The 19,664-nt window shown below is 38.1% G+C and overlaps 1 protein-coding gene across 1 annotated transcript in view; it reads left to right on the forward strand.

Moving 5' to 3' along the window:
- The window catches only part of LOC146322850 (contactin-associated protein-like 5), a 128,987-nt gene that overhangs the window by 10,226 nt on the left and 99,097 nt on the right, over positions 1-19,664 (forward strand). Inside the window, exon 2 of the mRNA XM_084724959.1 lies at positions 18,868-18,978. Coding sequence (XP_084581085.1) covers positions 18,868-18,978 — 111 coding nt within the window. The remainder of the gene's footprint in view (positions 1-18,867; positions 18,979-19,664) is intronic.

Consider the following 19,664-nt stretch of genomic DNA (forward strand, 5'->3'; position numbering starts at 1 on the left):
ATAAGTAGTGGCGGCATTTTTATACTAACTAGTAGAAAAGTATAATGAACATTATATGTAGTATATATCATATCAGTATACTTATTTATAGTTATTAAAATGTCAATTAAAGTTTACTGTTTCAGTGCCCTGATGTCATTTTATGTTTCATATATATGAGTTGAGAATATCAGACGATACGTCAATACCAAAATTTTTACTCCCTAATATCGGCATCAGCATCAGCCTAAAAAATCCAGTATCTCTAATGAAAATTCTTAAATCTTTATGAGAATGATTCAGTTTCAGAAGTGAGTGAAACACAGTTGTTTCACAAACTGTTAATGTCCGTGTACTGTACAGTTCTGCAGTTTCTATGCTCCTACATTAAAACTTCGCGGAGGACGGCTGTCAGATATTTTGTTTGGTTTCAAACTGATTACTTGTGAAAAACATTTGAAAAACCAAAAAGATTATATTTCTAACCTAAACAAACTCCATAAGAATGACTTGATTTTCAAAGCTGAATAAAGAGCAGTGGTGCAGGGATCTGTGTGTTTATTCAGTTAAATTGAATAAATAAAGCATTTAAAAGCTCCTTGTGTGATCTCTCACTGACTGCAGCTCTGCAGAGACATGAAATGAAGAGACTTTTACTGTTTTTACTTTAACTTTTCAAAGCGTTTTGTTTCCTCCGACATGTTTCTATTCAATTATTTGGCTGCGTGGTGTGGAGACGATACGAAGACAGACGCTGTCTTCACACAGTTATTTTAAGTCTCCTCATTATTTGAGTGCATGAAATGTTGGTGGTAAAGTAATATACTTTAGTCAGTGTGGTATCAGAGGACATGTTTTCAGCCTAGTATCACGACAGTCACGAAATATAATTATAGATTTGTGTACATGGATTGTCCATATTTTTCGTGACATTCATGACTTTCAAAGTAATAAGAGTGAACGTAGTATAAAGAGTAGGAAAGTCTGTGTATGGAGGAGGACGCAGTTGGTGGGTGGGTCAAACAGGAGACTTGGGTTTGCCTCCCGTGTCAGTGTTGACTGTTTTAGTTATTTCACACAGTCATTGCATGTTTTGTGTCTTAAACCAAATCACAATGTTTTCCTAAACTAACTAGAGGTGCACCAATTTCAATTTTCATGTTTTTTTATTTTTTATTTTTTATTTCTTTCTCAGAACTATAATTGAGAGCAACACAGAGCAATGTTTTGTAAGTTTTAAATTAAAAAATTGTATTATTTATTTTTCTCTGCTCTTCTCTCTTCCTGTTTTCTCTCACATTTTCTCACCCTGTCTAATGTCTTGTATTTCTCCCTGTCTTCTTCCCCTGACTCTTCTTTTTAGCTTCTTCTTAAAAACAATAATAATAATAATGATAAACTTTATTTGTACAGCATGTTTCATACAAGAAATGCAGCCCAAAGTGCTTTACAGCAGAGGAGTACTGGCACCAAGTGCTTCACATAAAAAAGACACAGAATGAACATAAAAATTGGGATAGAATGCCATAAATAATGTAAAATCCAACTAGTCAAAAGACAAAGATGAGAAAATAATGCATATAATGCATCATCACAAAACCACTTGATAGTACTAGTAAAAGTACGATAAAAATAAGGATGAAAATAGAAAGCATCAAATGGAAAATACCAACTGAATAATAAAATAAAATAAAATAAAATACAGCATTTTGAAACATTTTTAAAAGCAAAATGCAAAATACAGTCCCAGGCCTGCAAAAGGAGTTATATCTAGCGAATTAAGAGAATTAAAAATGTATTTTAAAAATAGTGAGCTTGCTTCCCTGGTATCTGTAGGTAGTTTGTTCCAGAGATTTTGGGCTGACAAAGGCTGCATCCCTGATTTTCTTCTGGCTGATTCTGTTGTTTGATTCTCAGTCTATCATCCTCTCAACACAGTGATGTGGTTGTGTGTGTGTGTGTGTGGATGTGACCAGCATCACTGAATATGGCCGTGACTGTTATTTTAGACCGTTACAGCTGTGATAGGCCAATATCAGCTGGCCAGCCAGTCAAGCTCTACAAAATAACCAGCCATGAATGCCTTTTTAGCAAATCCTAAAATTACATAACAGAAAAATTAAAGTACTTATTCAAGTTTGTTGCAAGAATCAAACAAAAATATAATGTCTCTCATTGATTTAAAGTGTCGAACTGCCCAGTTTGTCCACAGATGCTAAAGGGACAGATATGATGTTAAAGCAAAAATCTTCGACGGTAAACAAATTTCAAGACCCGATACTCATTATTATATCACCCGCCCATATTGGATAAGAAGCTGAAAAAGTGGTGTGCTGTATACGTGTTTCTGCTGTCAGAACGCTGATGGTACAGCAGAGCATTTGTCTGCAGATTCAGTGTACAGAACAAAATGTTTTTGATTGCAATGAGAAAAAAGAAAATGCAGTGGACACATGATATAAGACTATTTAGAGAAATAATTTCGGCTCAGTCCCTCAGGAGCAGAAAAAATCTATTGTGATGAATGTGGCGCCAGTGGAGGCCTTTCCATTTGCAGCTGTGTTGGTCACACAGTGACGCTGCAGCAGCTCACAGTCTACAGAGTGCAATGAATATTCTTCAAATAGCTGTGCAGTCTGTAAGTTGCCTCCTCTATTTATTTTCAGTGTTACTGGCAGATGGTTTGAAAGGATTATCAACGCCCACTTTCTATCGACTGTGCCAATAAGATTGATGCAATAATCAGCAAGAGACGGTTACAGTGATGAAAAATGAGACAAAAAAAAAGATTATATTTTGAACATTAAGCCTCTAAGATGAAAAAAATTAGGTGATAAATTTAAAGGGGGATAAAAAGCCAAGGTCTGCTTATACTTGCCAGGCCCGATTTCATGCTATGTATAGCACAGTTGATTATTTTACGTAATTACTTTGTATGATTACCACTGAATTAGACACGGGCCTGCATGTGTACACTCTGTGATGTGATATTGATCATGATGTATTCGTCGGGGACTGAAACAAACATGCATTAACTGAAGGTGCTGGTTCACAGGATCAACATGCAGAGTTAAAGAAAAGGAAGCTGCGCTTTCAGAGCCACAATGCAGTGTTTCATTTTGTTTCAGCAAAAACCAACAACAGCACCTTTAAAATCTGTTGTCTGTCTGTGTCTCCAATCAAGTAGTAAATAACAGTATGGAAAAGATAAAAACTGAAGACCTATGGACTGTTTATTGGCCTAGACTTTCACAGATTCTAAAAAGAAGTTTTCAGTACAGTTTTCACTATTTAGACATTGGCCATTAGAAAGGGACGTTTGTCACAAATTTTACTTTTTTGTTTTTATTTTGAGTTTTTATATTTTTTATATTTTTTTAATTTTTTTAGTTTTTAGATTCAGTGAAGGAGTCAAGGCCATGTACATTATCATTATACAACACAACTCTAACAAAATTAGAGTTGGAGTTCCTTCATTATAAGCACAAAATACACACATACAGATACAGATAATTAATTAAATTCAGAATGTAATAAGATACAAATTGGAAAAAATACATTCATAAATACATTTTTATCCCAGGAAATAATTCTGTAGTCCATTCTTTGAATTTGCTTCTGATTAGATTTAATATTTGTAGGCAGCATGTGTTATAAGATATTCTTCCTGCATTACATATCTTTGCCAGAAGTTTGATAAGTACATTGTAATATTGGCTGAAATATCAGATTTTTATTTTATTTTATTTTTTTTCACATTGTTATTGTAGATAAAGAAAAAAAGGTCCAAAGGTTCTGGGATGCTTGGAACAACAACAGATTTTGTTATTAATTTGGAGAACTTGTAGCCATTTGTAGGGAACCAGCAGTCGATATTCTTACAGTGGGTCAGTGTGGTTTTGTGGTGAGTCTGCTGCAGCAGCTTTGAACCAACAAGTATCCCCAAACAGACGGAGGGCAGCACAGCGACACAGGCATCATATCTATAAATGGGTGTTGTATTGCATGACTGCCCATGCGACACCAACCTCACACACAAAATGCTATGTAAAGCTATAAGACCAAAACTCAATCAGCTTCTTGCAGTGGTGCAAAAATCCCTGGACCATTCCTTTGAGAAAACAGTGGTGCTGGTGCTTTCTCTATAATACTCTCTACAAACATGTTTTCTTCTTGTCTCAGCTGAATTCAGACTACGAAATCGATACTGGTTCCCTTTATTTGAAAGTAAATGACGCTTTTATAGATATCTTTCTACCCAAATGATACCTGATAAATATGACTTAAATTAAACCTCATTTTAGCTTTAAAGGGATAGTTCGAATTATTTGGGGTGGGTTTGTATGAGGTGCTTGTCGATAGTTAGCGTGTTACCCAGAGTAAATGCTGGTCAGCACAGAGAGAGATCCACCAGCACAGAATGTACTGCTGTGGGCTTTGTTTTGATCAGTTTAAGTGTACTCTACATTTGGCATATTTTCACTGCTTTGCTTTGCCACCAGACAGCCTTTTGTGACAGGAAACTGACATTATATCAAAGCCAAAATGTTGCTCTCTCCAAAACAGCCAGTCTCCATGGGCCAAATCAGTAATTTTACCCCGCAGAACATGAGACTTGCTGGTCTGCCGATGCCTCTATCTGTTAGTTTGTTTGTGTAATTGTGTGACTTCGGTGAATCAGAAATATCCTTTTAAAACACAACAAACACACTCACAACACAAAGTCACACAATGACACAAAAACTAACAGATCGAGGCAGCAGTAGACCAGCAACTACCATGTTCTGCAGGACAAAAATACTGATTTTCCCACTGGAGTCTGGTTGGTTTGAAGAGAAACCTTTTTTATGTGGCTAAAATAGGTTTTACTGTTGACCCTGTCCACAGCAGTACTTTGCTTAGCTTCTTTTCCATATAACCCCACATCAAATAATCTGAATTATCCCTTTAATGTAAACTGCCCACTTTAAGCATAGATGCATGAACAATCAGATAATGTAATAGACACACAGACACAGACATAGTAAAGAGTGTGTTATCAAATATTAATATAAGCTTGTCCTCCTCTTAATCTGAATATTACAACGTTATTAACCAAGATGTTACCCTTAAAGGTTGCTACCTTTGTAATCACCACAGCAGTTCCCATTATACCTATTATTATTGCATTGTTGATAAGAAATTATTCCATTAATATCATGTCTTCACCAAGCTGTTATGCAGACCGCTCAAAGCAATCCTACAGAAAATCAACACAAATCCCATTTCACTACATTCCTGAACGAGGGTTGAATAATTAATGTTTGGCAGATGAGACGTGTTTAATCACTAAAGCTGTCGATAGCCCAGTAAAACATCCCACAGGCTGCCTGTAAATGCTTATAGGTCCCATTAGATTATACGCAGTGTTCAGAGAAATGAAGTGCTACAGTAAACCAGGCGCTGTGTCTCAATCATTTGTATTGATGTGTGCTTCCTTGAATTCAGCCAGCGTTCGGGACTAATTGTCAAGCGATACCTCAGCTTTACTCGGGCTATCGCCGAGCAGAGGTCACTGAGCTCCAAAGCCTGTTAGTCCATGCCAGGTATCATATGAAGCTTTATCAATACCACACAGAGGTCTGAGGCTGCTCTGTTACCAGATACTATCGCGCTACCCTTTGATATTATTGACTCTGTGGTCTGTGTTGACTGAACTTACACACCCTCCAACCCACGGCCTTGCTCTTGAGAGGTTAGATATTATATAAAAGTGTTTTATGGCCCCACAGCAAAAGATGATGATCATAATATGCATGTCTTTTTGTTTGCTTGTTTGTTGTAAATATTTAGCCAGGTGTGTTTGGTTGTTGTGGCATATGTTATTAATGTCATGACATAATTAAACCAAACAAAACCTTTTGCATAATAGAGCATATCTTATGCATGCGCTATATAAAGAATAGCTAAGTAAATAATTTCTTGCTTTTAATAATCTCTTTCTGATCTGCAGACTTTCTTCAGTGTTGCTGACACATTAGTCATAATAAGCGCTCACAGGACATTCACAGATGACAACTCTGATAAATCACTTAACTCATTTATCAAGCAAAAACATACAAATAGTCTTTGATGTTACAGCTTTGTGTATTAAGGTTTTTATGGACTGTATGTCAGAAAAAGCTATATATAAAACCACAGGTTATGGTAACCTGTGACAGACATTTGACATTTTATAGACTAATAACTTATCAAGTACCAACCCTTGATCATGTCAGCGCCTGTAATAGACCCACAGGTCCACCGCGTCAGTGTCGTGTTTTTTGACCCATGAGTACCCATGTTCTCATTTTCTCTGTCAAATTAGTAATAACACATGTGCAACGTCCAGTTAGCCTTTCAAAATAAAGCATGCTGGGTGATAGTCACAGTTTGGTGGGTTTAGCTCTTAAATGAACAAGAGCATAAATATTTTTGGAAAATTAATGAATTGCTTTTTATAATATGTCAAGGCTAAAATGACAATTTCTTTTTTCTTTTTTTTTTTTTATATGACCATGGTCATTGTCTGTGTTCACATCCACTGCCATCTTAGATTTTGATACAGATTCTAAGCATATTTTTTAATGTTTTAATGTTTTAATTTTTAACAAAGTTGCATGACCTGAGCACTTCATCCATCCCCCCTTCAGTGTTTTCATGACATCAAGTTTACCTACTTAATGCCCCTCCCTCCAAAGCCCATTAAATTACTGTATCCTCCAGGATACAGAAACCATTTAAAGGAGAAGTGTGTGATTTCCAGCGGCATCTAACGTTCAGACCTTAGATTGCAACTAAGAGGATTTACCCCGACACGGCCCTTCTCTCACCAAGAGTACGGTTGCCGTCAGCGGACAAAATGGCGAGCGAAAGCTATCTCACAACAAATTATGTGTGTAGGATGAATTACCTGTCCAGCAGAAAACAGGCAACCTCGGCGTCACTGTGAAAACATTTGTCCTCCATCAACGATTTCCATCGTGTAAACGCTATGCCGATGTTGATTCGTGTTTTTGCCGTTTCCTGTCACGCTTGCGATTAGTTTCTTTGCGTCTCCGCTTCTTGGATGACGGGGATTCACTGTCCGCTGCTTTTTGTTCTGGTACAGTGTATGTATGATCCTCCATTTGTCAAAACTGTGCCAGTCAAGGTTCACAACGCTAAATGGTCTGCCAGCGATCACCCGCGTCTATCCTCCCCGTCTACTTCCGTGTTTACGCTGCGGCGTCTACATAAGGTCGCCATGGGCTTCCCAAGACTCACTGTTAGTGCAGTTTGTCCGCTCTGCACTGCCGTAGACGGCGCAGGATTGATGATCTCCGTAAGGCGACCCGACAGTATGTAACTATAAATGGCTATTTCTAAAGTAACGGGAACATATAGATTATGAGTTTACGTTGATTGATAATAATAAATAACATACTTATATATAATATATCTCATTTATGTACATAAATTCCTGTAATTATTACACACTGGTCCTTTAAGGATTAGTTTGGGATAAAATGATTGTTTGGGTTATGACAACAGCAACAACCTCAGATCACTTATAACAGGACTTTGACATTTTATAGATTAATGATTTATGTACCAACCTGATATCGTGCCAAAGCGTGTAACAGACTGGCCGGCCCACCGTGACCGTGCCATGCTTTGCCTTGCCTGGATGTGACTGTCACAGTTTGGCTATGCTTAGGCAACGAAAATACTTGGTTATGTTAAGAAAATAGATGGCTTGGATTGAAATAACTACTTCCTTCAAACAATCAGCTTTAACACACTGGAGCCAACAAACAAAGGACTCAATAGTAAGACTACCAAATCCAGGGCAGATGGAATAAAAGGTTTGGCACACATGTAATCGGTCCACAAGCCAAAGGTATCCGCAAATGCCAGGCAAAGGTAGAGTCAGAGAACACAGGAGCGAGGCCTAACATCACTGGCAGCACAAGGAATGAATGTTGGAACGCTAACTGTGAAAACTGAGACGAACTGGCAACAGGAAAGGGCAGCACAAAGACTAAATACACACGGGAGGAGGGATAATGAGAGACAGGTGAAACTAATTAGGAAGGGGTAGATAATCACACAGGCAGCAAACGCACAGGGGCAGGAAGTGAAGTGTCTGAAATGAAGAAGGTGAGTATCAGGGATGTGTCCAGACATTTTTTTCACTGGAGTGGCCCAAGTGGAGCACTGACTTATACAGGGGTGGCATAAGTATGCATGTATGTGCATGTATATTTACACATGCATGTCAGAATAACGTTTATTCATCATTTCTCTTATCTACTTTAATAACTAACATTACAGTATCTTACAGTTTCTTGGATTCCGGTGTTAAATTTGTTTTTATTCAACACATTTATAATTTTATAGAATTTTTATTTATTCACCCATTTGCTGTATATAGATTTTGGTGTATGTTTTTCTTATTTATTGTGTAGCTTTGCATTGTAAAATGATTCATAAATTAAATTAACTTAGAAAAAAAATTAAATATAGAATATACAAAAGAAAACAATGCATTTTCAAAATGATGTAATCAAAGAGTTGGTGTAAAACTAAGGTCCTGCCTCTCACTGGAAAAAAAGCTTATCATACTTGAAGATAATGGGGCAGCCAATCAGATTTCAGGGGTGGCCAGTGCCCCTCATCTAGAAACGCCCCAGGTGAGTATACCAAAATAAAACAGGAAATACTAACTCAAAACTGGGAACAAGAAAAACTTAAACTTAATCAGGAAACTGGGATGCAACACAGTGTTTGTTAGAGATGTACCGATCTGCGTTGTTTTCAGTTTTTATCTGAAATCTGAATTTATACTGATATTAGTGCTCTTTTTTTCTGGCTGTTTGTTGTATTTAATTATCATTATTATTATTACCATTATTGTTGTTATTATTATTCTTGTTATTGTTATTAGTAGTAGTAGTAGTATCACCATTATTAGTATTAAGTTCACTCCCAGCCTTGAGTCTGGAAAGCTTATGTTAATAACTTCTATAATTGTGCCCTTCAACCATTTTTGGTTGCTGTAAAAGTATTCTTGCTTGCTGCATTTACCTGTGCAGCTGATAAGCTGAAGGACAGACATCATTTGCATAATTCCCTATGATGCATTTCTGAGAGTTTAAGTTTGCAAATTTCTGTTAAAAAAATACAAATGTTGGGGCACACCAAGTAGAGCTTCCTTCCCATTGTTGAGGCTATTAGTCCTCTGCAACGGCTGCCGGTTTGACTCCCGCCTGCGGCCCTTTGCTGTGTGTCATCCCCTCTCTTTACTCTCTTTCCTCCCCCCTCTCCTCTTCACCTGTCCTTGTCAAATAAAGGCTTAAAAAAAATAAATAATAATAAAAAAAGCAAATGTTACTGTTTGTAATGTGTTTGTTCAGAACATGCTGGTCTCTGGTTTATATTTCCCTTATAATATCTATGAATAGTTTTCTTAATGCTCTAGTACATCAAATTGTGTTTTTCTGTGTGAAAATAGGGATGCAACTGTTGATTATTTCCATTTTTAAATAACCTGACAATTATTTTCACGATTCATTGATATATCATTCAGCCTATAAAATTTTAAAAAAAAAATGATCATCACAATTTCCCAGTGTCCAAAGTGACATCTACAATTTTCTTTTTTGTCTATCAAACAGTCTAAACCCGAACACTCTGCATTTACTGTCATAAATGACAAGGAAAAGCAGCCCTTGCTGGTACTGTACCTTCGTATACACGTGGACTTTTTACACCAAACATGACACTGACTCTAGAGCAGGTGTGGACAATTATATTTCATAGGGGGCTACATGAGAAATTGATCAGGCTGCCATGAGACACAAAAGACATAAAGTCCTAACAATGGCCAAATCTCTAAAAATGAAATGGTCAGAAGTGTTCTGTATAGATCACTTCCTTTAATGTTTTTTTTTTTTATGTATTTCTAAGTTCTTGCAAAGCACCTCAAATTGCCTCATGTCTGACTGGTGCTATATAAATTAGGGATGCTCTGATACCACTATTTTTCAGACCGAGTACTTACATTTGGGTACTACTTGGTTACTTGTTGGGATATGAGTACTTAATAATGCCATTAAAGTTCTTACAATAACTTTTAAAACATGTTTTATTTTAATTAGATGGTCACTTTCTAAATGTAACAAATAATTGTTGCTGTTTCGTGCTACAAGTGTAACCATAGTTACTATACACATTATATTTTTTAGGTTATTTATATATGATATATTTCAGTGTAATAATTTCACAACATTATTATTGACTTGCAGAATTAAGTTTATAATTATAAATGATAATTATTTCATTATCATTTACAGCATTTCACCTAGTATTTTAATTTACCATTAACATGTGTAGTATTTAAGTTTCTTCTTCACGTCCCTCTTGTCTAAGAGATAATTAGTTCCTACCTGTCATTGTTTGGGGGGGACAGGTATGAGTGTGGTGCCATGTGTGCAACAGTTTTGTTTCCCCTGCTGTGAACCCTAAAGAGTGAAGTTGCGTGTCCTGTGCTGTCAGGTCGTTTTGGTGAAGAATAAGTCCACAAAGAGAAGTCGTAGCAGCTTATTACGAAGAAAAGAGAGTTTACAGACTGGTGGCGGCGGTGTTTTTTATTCGTCTTCGGGTTAAATTGTCGAGGCATCAACTAGTTTACACCCGCCATGACTTATTGGACAGCGGCTGGCTGCGGTCTACAGCTGCACTCTGTGCAGTTATTTCAGTTTTACATGGACTTACATGGTATTTTACGGACAGTTCCTAAAGTCTCTGCGGTCATTAATGGATGATGTTGAGGACAGCGAGTCTCCCGCTCATGATGACGACGCAGCCAAAAAAAGAGGGTAAGAATCAGCAAACGACTTGACCTCTGCATCATGGCGGCTCTTTAGATGTTTACTTGTCATGACGTGGTATCGGGTGTGCGGTATCGAAGTAGTTTTATGAGTATAAGTACGTGAGGACAGTATCGGACTGATACCCGCTGCTGGTATCGGTGCATCCCTAATATAAATAAACTTGCCTTTGCCTTTTCCTGTATGCGTGCTGCATTCAGGAACAACATAAACAACATGGATGTACAGCACTGAGTGAATAAAGTTACAGTAATATAAGACATACAGTTCATTATCATTACCAATGAACACAGCTCTCACCCATTTCAAAATAAATAAATACTATTGACTGTCAGATTTTTAATTTTTTGTATTTCCTCGATGGCCTTGTGGGCCACATGAAAGCCTTCAGTAAGTCACATTCATCCCAGGTTTTGCTCTAGAGGATCATTGGGTGTATTCATCCATCCATATTGCTGTGTTTCAGATTTTGTTTACTGTAATGTGTGTTTGATATTTTTAAAACCCATTCCCACTATGTTTTTCTTTATCCTTTATTGCAGTTAATCTAAATATTGGATTTTGTACCATATGTTTGTGAGTTGCGCTCACATTTTGTGGCTGTAACTTTAATCACTGGGGTTTGATCCACCCAGAGAAGAGGATCAGGTCAGACCGAGAAGCCTGCTCTGCTCTGCTCGATCTCTATTGCACGTTCTATTTTTAGGAAATCCCTTTGGCATTTTTTCATATCCAACTGTTTGTACATTTCCTGAGACTTGATATCAAGAGGAAACTCAGGCTTCCTCATATCTGGTGAGCCATGTTTATTTGATTTGGGTGCGTAGCTGTCTTCAGGTGCGATTATGCATCTGCAGCTAGAGCTTAAAATATCCACCTCGTGTGTGCTACAAATGGCACTTTGTTGTGATAATTGAGTTTGATTTCCTTGTGGAGCAGCATCTGTTGTGCACTCAGGTAAAGACGGGTTTGCTAATGAGCAGAGGAGAGCACTGGAAAAAGGGTGTGCAATATGGCTGAGTCAATGCCGCTATCAAATGCAGATTTTAATGGCAATAAATGAAAAGAATGAACAGGTATCTTCAAAAATCTCATGTGATCTTGACTGAAAGTGAAACCTGTAGCCAAGCAGTACTTCTGTCTCACTTTTCGGATCCCCGATGTTCTTTCTTGAATTCAAAAGATTATTTGTATAAAAGTTGATTAGAGTTTTGTTCCTTTTGACACATTCAAACAAATTGATTTTGCTGATGTGATGAATATCTAACAGAACAAAGAGCAAAATGAAAGCTCACTCTCAATCTAAATGATCTCGTAAAGCAGCAATTAATGTGTTCTCAGAATGATTAAAAAAAATGCCAAGTATATAAAATAAGGTTTCAAAATCGTGAAAAAAGGGGCAGTTCTGAAACAGTGGGGGTGTGCGTGCTCTGCTGTCTCAGGAACAAACACAACTACGACCTGAAAATGTCCTGAAACAGGGGCACTCCGTCTCGCAGCTTTATTGGACATGTCTCTCGTGGCTCAAACAATAATATTTGAGCCACAAGAGACAGAGAACAGAGACAGGATAGTATTTTTTTATTCTCTTGTGTCAGGTTGTTGGAACTGAAGTGAGCTGAAGAGAACTGCGGGGCTGATTTGGCCTGAGAGAGTTGCTGAAGTTATGTTCATAACTGAGTGTTAGGGAGGCTGAAAGGAGGTAGAGGCGGTGCTGTTCTTGTATCAGTTCATGGGACTTATATAGTGTAAGGGGGACCATGGCTCCAACATGTCACGAGCCATGTTCCAGATCTTCTCAAAAAACCTGAACAGAGAAATCATGAACTACAGTTTACTGGTCTAACTCTACAATTAAGTACTGCATAGTTCTGTATTTTCTAACATGTACATGTGATGTGCTTAGACGAAAAGCTTGTTTTCCCTTACAGGGACATTAAAATGAAGGGATAGAGCATGAAAAGATAAGGCTGGTGATATTCTGTATTTTTCATATTGTAAATTAGAATTGTTGCCATTAATATTTTATTAAACTGTAAACTATCCTGCCTCTTTTACATATCTTTGTCTATGTTTGATAAGTACATTTGAGGGATCACTGAGCAATGAATGGTAAGATGAGGAAATCTTTTTTTTTTTTTTAAATAAAGGGATATTAAAAGGTTCAAGGATGTTGAAAACAAGCAATAAGGCTGGCAGTATCCAATATTTTTCATATTGTCAAGAAATCCCATGAAAAGTCTACAACCAACAAAGAATTGATCCTACTAATAATATACTGTGTGTGAAACCAAGCCAGATGTACTGCAGCTTACTCCTCGGTGCCGCTATTGTTGTTCAAAAAACAAACAAACAAACAAACAAAAAACACATCAATGAGCCGCACCGTGACATGCTCCCTCATTATGCTAAATGCAGACACTATAGTTTGTTTTGAGCAGAAATCATATACAGCGCTCTAGTGTTGTAAACACTCGCTGGAGCACCAAATGTGTATTAATCCCCAGCTGAAAATATTTCCCAGCAACTACACCACTTACACTTGTTTGAGTAACATTTGCTAAAAACTACAGTGGCCAGCTCTTTTAGGACTTTTTTAGAAATAAAACAGAATGTGAGCAGTTATCAAATATTTACTTTACCTGAAGCAGCCAATCAGCTTAGGCATCATAAATTTTGGTGTTTTGGTATCTGGAAACTATAAACCAGTGGTTCCCAAACTTTGTCAGCTTCAGACCCACAAAAGACATTTGGTGTCTCCCCCGAGACCCAAACTTACAAAAATACCAGGACTAGGCAATATGGCTTATTGATAATATCTCAGTATTTTTAGTCAGCTGGAATCGCTAGAGGCCTTTTAATTTGAAATAGATACAGGAAGTGTTTAGTTTTTATCAAGAGCATATGCTGTAATTATAAGAGGGCAAATGGGAGCAGATTAAATGAGGCTTTGTACTAAAATATTGTAGTGATGAATCACATTTCGATCATGCCTTGCCTGAGTAGAGTGTTAAGTTTGCTGTTCTCTGTTCCAAAATGCAAATGTTATTTTTTTATGTTGGTAGCAGAATTGTCATTTTTTGTGCTGGTTTATAGTTTTAACCATTAGTGAGGTGGCTGAATCATTTCATTACCCCATGGCTGTATTTTGCTACCATGATTTCAAGTTTTTGTCCAGTGTGCTAAATGCCATCAAACTAAATGGAGGGTGTTGCTGAGAGCTTTCTGTCTCTCATGCAATACTCTTGAGGTGCATGTTTTGGGTGCATGGATCTGAGTGTGATAGTGTTTGTTAATTGTAGTTTGATTATATATGTCCTTGGCCATGTCGCCTGTGTTCTCTCAAATGTCCAAGCCAATTTTCTGCAAAGGGAGACAATAAAGGCTAATCTAATCTAATCTGATCTAATCTAATTTAATCTAGTCTAAACTAATCTAATCTAATCAAAATGGGTCCACGATCCATTTTGGGCCCCCACCCTACGTTTCAGAAACACTACTAACACCTGCCTTATTCCTTAGATGAACTACCCACGGACTCCAAAACACAAATATGTTTGAATAGACTTTAAGATTTCACTCAGGATCATGTCAGGTCAAGTTTGGCCTGAATAAATTTGCAGCTTGGAGTAAGCTACTCCTTTTTTATTTTTATCACAAACACAATCAGCGATAACCTCTGGTGTGCTGCCAAGCCAAGAATGTCAACATGACACTTCTGTGCCGGCCTTCTGTTGGCCATCCCAGCACTTCTGTGACTGCAGCTGAAAGCTCTTGCTCTGTAGCAGTTGATGTACTTATGATTTCAAGAGAGATTAAGTGTTCCCTCTCGGCTAGCAGTCGTGTGCATGTGTTTATGTCCATGCGTTAAGATGCGCGTCTGGGTTCATTTGGCTATAAGATTCAAGCCCCTGAGCCTCGCATAGAGATCGTGAGTCAGCTTCAGAGGATTTTCAGTTATCCCACAGGCCAAGGAGCAGCTTTGCAGACAAATCTTCCTCCATCCATAAGTCTCCCTGACTGACAGCCAGGAACTTGGCTCAAGACCAAATCTGTGAACAACAACAAGGTCTATGCAACATTTTACATATGAAGAAACTTTCTCTGCACTCTCACATCACCTCACATCACCTGTCAGTTTGTTGCATACCATCAACATATTGTTGGTTTGTTTCACCTTTTGTAAGCAGTCATGGGGTGTGATCCAGTCACCTGGTAGTTCCCTGCAAAGTGGACCTCACAGGGTATTCTGCCATGTAAAGTATGATTCAGAACCTTTGGTAGGAAAAAATGCTCAGTTCAAAGGGAACTGGGTTTGTAGAAGTAGTTCATCACTTTGCTTAAAGTTGACAAGCAAGATTATCCATCAATCACTGGGCTAAAAACAAAGAATGGAGCTCACAGAGGAGTATACATATGTCAGACATCAAACATCACCCGACATGTAATAGATAACGTACAGTGAGCAGGGGTCCTGCATCACCCTGTCTGGGTTTGTTTCATAATAATGGCTTGATCACAGTACATTATCCCACTTATTACATGACTATTTACCAAAGAAAGTCAGTAATTTGACACAAGATATTGATTTTTGAAATGATTGTGTTGATTTAAAAATGATTTTATTGCTCCTCCAAAGTCTATGATCGCAATGCATCCATAGCAACAGTTTGTTCTTCATAGCAACTGTCTGCTATACAGAAATAACAGACCTTAAAATGCTTTAACTGACCAAACAGAACTGAATATTTAACAAAGCCGTGTAATATTTAAGGCATGATGTACAGTGACCAGGTCATTATTGAGACATAAACTCAGACAGAGGCCTCTTGAATCATCCTGAAGTGGTTTATTTCTCAGTAATGACTAGGGGTGGGGGAAATTTCCGATTCTTAGATGCATCGCGATTCGGACGTGGACGAATCTGAATCGATTCACAAACGTCCAAATTTCGATTATTTAAATCTGTTAATTAAAGTGATACAGAACCTTCTAAATAATGTGGAACTAAGAAGCGCGGTACGCGTCATCGCCGGGACACTTTGGGACGCGCACCTGGAGCGACATGCGCACAGCGGAAAACAAACATGGCCGACCGGCAGCCACCTCGCCATGAGGTCCGAACAGCTCCTTCTAATTTAAAAGCAGCCGTGTGGAAACACTTCGGCTTCTACAACGTCGACGGCGGAAGCGAACTGGACAAGAGCCACGTTATATGTAAGCTGTGTCGAGCTAAAATAAAATACTTTGGCAACACAACAAACATGAGAAGCCGTAACTCGATTCCACCCGACGGAGGAGTCGGGGAGACGGCAGGCTGCTGTTGCTGCGGCTACTAGTGGCTACTGTTGGTACTTTCCAGTTTGCACATATTTCCAATAGTTTAATAAAATATAATCGAAATGAATTCTTATTACAAATGCGCTGTTTTTAAAAATTGCAAGTGATGAATGCTTATTCAGTGAGACAAAAAGAAATGTGTTTGTGAAAAAGTGCATCAGTATACATAAAGATGCATCAATAATCGTTTTATAATCGAATCGTAGCCCCTGAATCGTAATCGTAATCGAATCGGCAGGTGCCCAAAGATTCCCACCCCTAGTAATGACCTACTCAAAGTACATTTAAAACAAACAATAATGTGACACAAAGTATTGATTTAAAAATGATTTTATTGCTGGTCCAGAGTCTGGGATCAGACCTGTGTCCAAACCAATTTTCTGTTTTATATTGCAAGAGTCTGCTACGCAGAAATAACAGACCTTAAAATGCCATAAGTGACCAATCAGAATTGAGTATTTAACAAAGTTGTGTAATAAAATATTACATAATAATAGTCTGTAAATAATAGATGACTCAATGCCACTGTACTCCACTGTAGTGTAGTACTCCCTCGACATAAGCAGAGCTGATTGAGAGGTGAGAAACAACACACACAGGAGCTCTACTTCAGTCTCGAAAATCTATAGCTTTTAGTCACTGACAAACTGAAAACTAAACTGTACATTTAGAGTGCTGTCGTTGTACTGCCAGACTGACAGCTTCACTTCTCACCTTGACTTCCACATTCATCGTCACTCTCTGCCACTACAGTCAGTAATTTCTCTGCCACTCACCCTCTCTCACGCTTGCTAAAGTGACACACTCACTACAGTATGCTGCTCTGACCAGTCAGTAGTTTGCAGAGTTTGCTGTCTTACCTTTATCAACGAGACAAAATCCAAAATACTCCAAAGGTAGAGTCATTTGTCTTTGTTTTTACTAGTTCCTTTACCTGTATTTACCAGATTTGTCAGCTGCACTGCCTTGTTCACCAGGACAGAGACTGCCCCCTGTGGCGTAAGATGAGCACTACAATACAGCATCTTCCAATCAATTTAATAGAAAGAAGAGCATCTGTGTTTAGGACAGTATTGAAAATCATACTGTTGGGATTTTCTAATACCCTGGTATACTGTAGTACCTTTGTGACGTTCAAACCTAATGTACAGTGGAACGGAGCACAGCTATGGTCTCTTTGTGGTATATGGTGATGCAAAGGTTATATTGAATGAAAGAGCAAAGCATTTGTCCAGGCTTTTGACCTAACATCAGTGAGATTTTATTGGCTCTTCAACCAGAGATGCATCATGTAAGAGAGGATGGCTGGATACAGACTGAAGAGGAGGCAGAAAGATTGAGTGTTAGCCGTTAGGAATCAAAAGTAGGATCTGGAAGACTTTTGATAGATTAAGAGCGCTGTGCTTGCATAAGAAGCCGAGTTCCAGTAGTGGTGCTCCTAAGTAAGATGGCATGCCACTGTTCTCATCTCCCCCGATGAACATCTGCAACTGCATTGCGGCTCAGCCATAATTTGAGTCTTGGACAAAACAGCTTGATCCACTTTAGTCACACTTGAAATCAGGATTAGAGAAATCTCTTGGCAAGCGATCTGAGAGCAGTCAAATCAGGTCAGTCAGAATTCGGTGGGACGCCCAAAAGGAGAGCGGGATCACGCTGTCAGCTCTGCTGTGCTCTTGTCTACCAGATGGATGGCCAATTGCCACTCCAGATGTGTTCAGAATCCATCTGAACTCGAAGTAGAATGGCATCCAAAAACAAAAAGCCTCTCGCACTCAGAGGAGTGAACTGCACGCTGATGGAGAGAGCACAGGGATAATTGTAATCAGGCTGGTGCCAGTTTTCATTACCTCCTCAGACACGGCCCTTAATGCAGCTCTGCACTCAAGTGAAACAGCGGAGAGGCTGTTGTTGTGTGACTCGCTGCTCTTATTGTGGCGGGCTGGGCGGATCAGAGGGAGATGAGACTGACAGGTTGTGATCACTGGACTCTTAATCTGTTCCTGCCTGTTGGACGTGATGTAATCTCACACTGTGGGATTAGAGAGAACACACACATGCACACAAAAGCAGCCATAGCGTTTTCTGTGCTATTTTCATGGGTCACTGCATGGGTTAATAGACTGTTTGAGGTATCTGAGAACTGGATAGAGGTTAGGCAGCTATGTTATTTTTCCCAACTCTTGCTTCAAAACTCCACCACTGACAGGTAAAAATGCCCTTTGAACCAACGTGTTTTACTACTTAAGAATGCATTTTCCATTATTTCTATCATCTGAATAAATCTAAGTTTGCCAGAACATCAGTCAGATTTACATGTGAAATGCATTATGGCTGGGTTGCACCAGCAAGGATTAATTTTAAACCTGATTCAAATATGGTTTAACTTTAAATTATGTTGCACAAACTTTTAAATTAGCTTAAAATTATGAAAGATTAAATTCTAACATCCCTTTAAACCTTTAAAACTAAGTCTGATACACCAAAACCTTAAACATAATTTTGCTAAACTCTGATTGGAACTAATCTAAGAATAAATTAATCTTTGTTGGTGTAACCCAGTCCACATGAACTAAATGCAAAAATATTTACAAAACACATATATGTTTGAATTGCCTCTGAGCTCTCTGTTTTTTTTTTATGTTTTCTTTCACAGATAACTGCAATGGTCCTCTGGCATCCACGTTACCCCATTCATCCTTCCAGAGCTCCTCTCAGTCCTCCGTCAGTTATGCTGCTCACAACGCCAAGCTCAACAGAAGAGATGGTGAGTACAAAAGAGGATATCCATGCAGCGATTCCATATTTCTACATGCTTGAGATATGCACCACCCACCTGCTGCACCAGCTGTTACCAGTGAACCTAAACCATAAAGGTAGCAGACCATAAAGCACTCATGAATCATTGTTGTAATGATCAGATGGGTGGTTTTTGAAGGGAATCGCAAATGAGCAAAGAGGACTTTATAGAAGAGATGAAGAGATTTTTGAAGAGATGAGAAAGAGAGTGACTGAAATACATTTCAAAAATAAATTTCAAAATGATGTTATACAAATACAGTGACTTTTATATGGCAAAGAAAGTGACTCATTCATTTTTAACAACATGAGAAAGAGTCCTGGCTAATAGCAGCATTAGCTGATGTGAAGCATCAATTATTCTTCCAGGAGTCCACACAAAACATAAAAACATGACAACAGTTACAACACTTGCAGACAAAACAACCATGATATTAAAATCAGAAAAGTATAACTAAAAATAGTCTTTCTTACAACATTTTACTGTATACACAAATATTTACACATACAGTTACCCATATATATTAATACATATATAGAATTTTCAAACATGTGACTTTATACTCCTATATACAGATATACAAATACGCACAAGTGGAAGTGTGTTCCATGCAACCATGGCTCAGTACAATACTGTGCATTTCCTTGACTGTG

This window comes from Lutjanus erythropterus, chromosome 8 (genome assembly GCF_056507025.1).
Source record: "Lutjanus erythropterus isolate fLutEry1 chromosome 8, fLutEry1.hap2, whole genome shotgun sequence".
In the NCBI taxonomy this organism is placed as follows: Eukaryota; Metazoa; Chordata; class Actinopteri; order Lutjaniformes; family Lutjanidae; genus Lutjanus; species Lutjanus erythropterus.